Below are 1,633 nucleotides of genomic sequence, written 5' to 3' on the forward strand. Positions count from 1 at the left end.
CATGTCAGAAGCGAATAGAGATAGATACAAAACATGAAGACAGTGCTTTTCGCCACATTTCGATGCTGCAGCTCCATTTTTTACAGCTTCAAGATCACAGCGCGTGGGTCCACTTAAAATCTTAAAATTTCCCAACTTGCAGGCTCCGATAGCGATAAAATTACCACTTCACTCAATGTGCAAATGAGTAGCACCCAAGTGCATGACTCAGCAAAACAATGCCTGATGTGATCGTGAGTCACAAGGCCAGCTTCACACATAAATACGTGTGTCGCTTCTCAACCTCCTGGTTCACTTGCCACAATGTCATCCACACTGGGTGAGTTGCAGTTTCGTATGAATCTCTGAATTTCGTTGTTTCTGTTCGAATGAAAAGATTCACTCTGCAAAGTCTGTGTTCAGTTCTCCTAGGTCTTGTCATCCTCATATCTGCTGCAACGTGTCAGCTACCTACAGATGCTGAACGCAGCCAAATCCTGGAGGCTCATCGCAAAGTGCGAGAACGTGTGTTTCCTCCTGCCAGTAACATGCTACTAATGGTAATGTCTGCACTTGACAAAATCGTGCCGTTAAATTACCCATTTGGCCATTGCTTTTATTGGACAACAAACGCACCACATTTGCTAATATTCCACCAACCTCACTTGCGTATTTGTGATTTGATTAGGAATATTCAAGCAGATTGGAGAGGCTGGCGGCTTATTGGGCCTCTCGTTGCGAATACGAGCATCCAGATCCAAACCTTCACCCACAATTCCGCAAAATTGGCCAAAATCTTGCACTTACCGGTGGATTCAAGCCATTTCTCACTGAAAGCGTGTGTGGGTGGAAAAGCGAGACTCACTTTTACAGATTTGCTAATAACTCCTGCAGTCATGTTTGTGGTCACTACACGCAGGTGAGCAAAGTGCTGTGCTTGAGCATGGTCAATGCTATTTGGTGTCGTTGAGGATGTTTACTCTCAAATGCAATCACCCTCTCCAATGTCCATGCACCTTAACGAAGCTTTAAAATCAGTGACATTGCATTTCCGTAGAATCTAGTTGGCATTATTCATACTTGAACAGCTGGTGTGGGCCACCTCCAGTCAAGTGGGCTGTGCCATGCGGCGGTGTGATGGCCTCAAACCTCACTGGCCCAATCCACAATATCTAACAGTCTGTCAGTACAGGCCCACGTACGTCGCATATGTCCGCATTTGCTCATCAACACAACTTTGCTGCGTTTCCTAATGTCACTTGTGTCATTTCTTTAGAGGAAATTACGTTGGACGAAGGCCGTATATTTTTGGACGCAGCTGCAGCAGATGTCCAAGGGGCTATTGGTGTTACCGCAATCAGTGCGCGAGTGAATCTCAAATCAGGAGAATACGTTCAAAAGGCATTGCTCACACATCAGTGCCAGAATGCAAGCCAGAGAGCTTTTATTCGGTCATTCAGTACAGCTAATGCGAAGTCTTCCACGTCAAGCACTATGTTACATGTTTTGGTGCTCTCACCTTCACAATTTGAGCTTCAAATTACCTTCCATTGATAATCATGACGTCAATAAAGCTCGGTTTTCTCCTCTCGAAGATTGCCATTTTGTCTACCAGCTAACGGAGCTGTAATAAAAGAGTGGGATGAACATTAGC

The 1,633-nt window shown here is 44.9% G+C and overlaps 1 protein-coding gene across 1 annotated transcript; it reads left to right on the forward strand. All coding sequences in view use genetic code 11, as the record gives it.

The window, feature by feature from the left end:
• Positions 1–303: 303 nt before the first annotated feature.
• On the forward strand, positions 304–1,232 carry EGR_04814 (GLIPR1-like protein; the record flags this gene model as incomplete). The annotated part of the gene is made up of 4 exons (XM_024494063.1): positions 304–319; positions 412–539; positions 668–925; positions 1,068–1,232. 4 exons carry the CDS (start codon positions 304–306, stop codon positions 1,230–1,232), a joined length of 567 nt encoding a protein of 188 aa, XP_024351452.1.
• Positions 1,233–1,633: the final 401 nt, after the last annotated feature.

Source organism: Echinococcus granulosus (genome assembly GCF_000524195.1).
Source record: "Echinococcus granulosus chromosome Unknown EG_S00032, whole genome shotgun sequence".
NCBI lineage: Eukaryota > Metazoa > Platyhelminthes > Cestoda > Cyclophyllidea > Taeniidae > Echinococcus > Echinococcus granulosus.